The sequence below is a fragment of the Amphimedon queenslandica genome, unplaced genomic scaffold (assembly GCF_000090795.2).
Source record: "Amphimedon queenslandica unplaced genomic scaffold, v1.1 AMPQUscaffold_4158_Cont23859, whole genome shotgun sequence".
In the NCBI taxonomy this organism is placed as follows: domain Eukaryota; kingdom Metazoa; phylum Porifera; class Demospongiae; order Haplosclerida; family Niphatidae; genus Amphimedon; species Amphimedon queenslandica.
In genome coordinates this window covers 1-1,491 of record NW_003555526.1, presented here as the reverse complement: position 1 = coordinate 1,491, position 1,491 = coordinate 1, and the positions used below count along the sequence as shown (strand labels likewise).

Below are 1,491 nucleotides of genomic sequence, written 5' to 3'. Positions count from 1 at the left end.
TAGTATCGCCCATCACTACCACGTGGTTTCAGTTTGGTGATGGAAGCATTGTTTGAGGTTTTCTCTGCCCCTTCTTCTCCCTCCTCTCCTCTTCCTCCGCCTTCTTCTAAACCTTCACCTGTTCCTCAATCCTCTCGCTCTAGTGAAGAAGGTAAGACAAGGCCTTCACTTAGTTCCTGGACCGTTTTTTGGTTCCCCACGTGCTCTGACTTAGCCTTAACACACTTTTTGGTCTCTTTGTCTTTCTATTTTAGATTTTCCCGTGCTCTGTTGTTCTTCATTCGCTGGGAGGACTATCAAGCTGTTGCACAATGGATTTTTGAAGCAGGGTCTGTTACAATGGTATGATAATGAGTAATTAATGTGAGGTTTGCTTTTAATGTCATATTTGCCTAATAATAATAATAATAATAATAATAATAATAATAATGCATTTGGGATTTTTAACAGATACTGTCAGTCTAGTTCAGCCCAATGTATAAACTAGTTGTACATGTATTTACTGCTTGCCTTGTTTAGTGAATAGGATTCTTTGTGTGAGTGACATTGATAATGTTGGTATGTATGTACATGTATAACTATGACAGTATCCTGTTCTTAGCTTCTTTGTTTGCTTGATTAATTCTACGATGTACATGTAATGTTCATTCCCTTTATCCTGTCTGTTCATTGGCAGCAGACATTAGTGCTGGTGTTGAGTTTCTGCAGAATAAATTTGAAGCCTTTCAAAAGTCATCACCCCACCTCTGCTTGTTTATAGTTTATACTGTCAGTCTAGTTCAGCCCAATGTATAAACTAGTGGTCTAGGTAGACGATCCCTAACACCACATAAACAAATCTTTATTCTAGAAGGGATGGGGGATGTGTTTACTGCCAACAGTGTAAGGGGTTTATGGGCTAAAGCCTCTCTCACCCTCTTAAAACAGAAATGTCTTAGCACCAGCTAAATTCCTCTAACTTGACTTACTAAATGTAGCTGTGAAGTACATGTAGCATGTTTTACTCTCAATGTCCATGATCTATGGCCTGTGCTAACTTGCAAAAATTTGCCTTCACTTTACACGTTCTTATTGATGTTGTTATGCAAATGTAATGTTAATTTTTGAGTTGTTTCTGACTGATGGGTTTAGCCATACATGTACGTGCACCTTGGGCTAGAGTCTATTACAGTATTACGGTGTACCTGTATGATCCAATATTTATAACAATTCCCAAAGCATTAATATTGGTGATTGGAAGTTTTGTGAAGAAATCACTTTTGTCCTCAAACTAATTTGCCACATTTATACGCACATGTACATGCATATTTTTCATGTTATTGGGCATTCTTTTAAAATTATTATTTTTATTTTTAGTATTTTAGATTGCACTGATTGTTTTCCCCATTGCTTCACTGGTGGATCCATTCCTTTGTTTGGTCACATGACAGTCACATGCTCTTCCTTACATAACAACAATAGCAACAATTTATTCTTAATATTCAGGCACCA

The 1,491-nt window shown here is 37.2% G+C and overlaps 1 protein-coding gene across 1 annotated transcript; it reads left to right on the top strand.

Moving 5' to 3' along the window:
* Positions 1–24: 24 nt before the first annotated feature.
* LOC109592725 (uncharacterized) lies at positions 25–1,485 on the top strand (the record flags this gene model as incomplete). The annotated part of the gene is made up of 3 exons (XM_020008107.1): positions 25–151; positions 255–342; positions 1,357–1,485. Coding segments are annotated over exons 1-3 (329 nt in total), but the record flags the coding sequence as incomplete, so codon positions are not given.
* Positions 1,486–1,491: the final 6 nt, after the last annotated feature.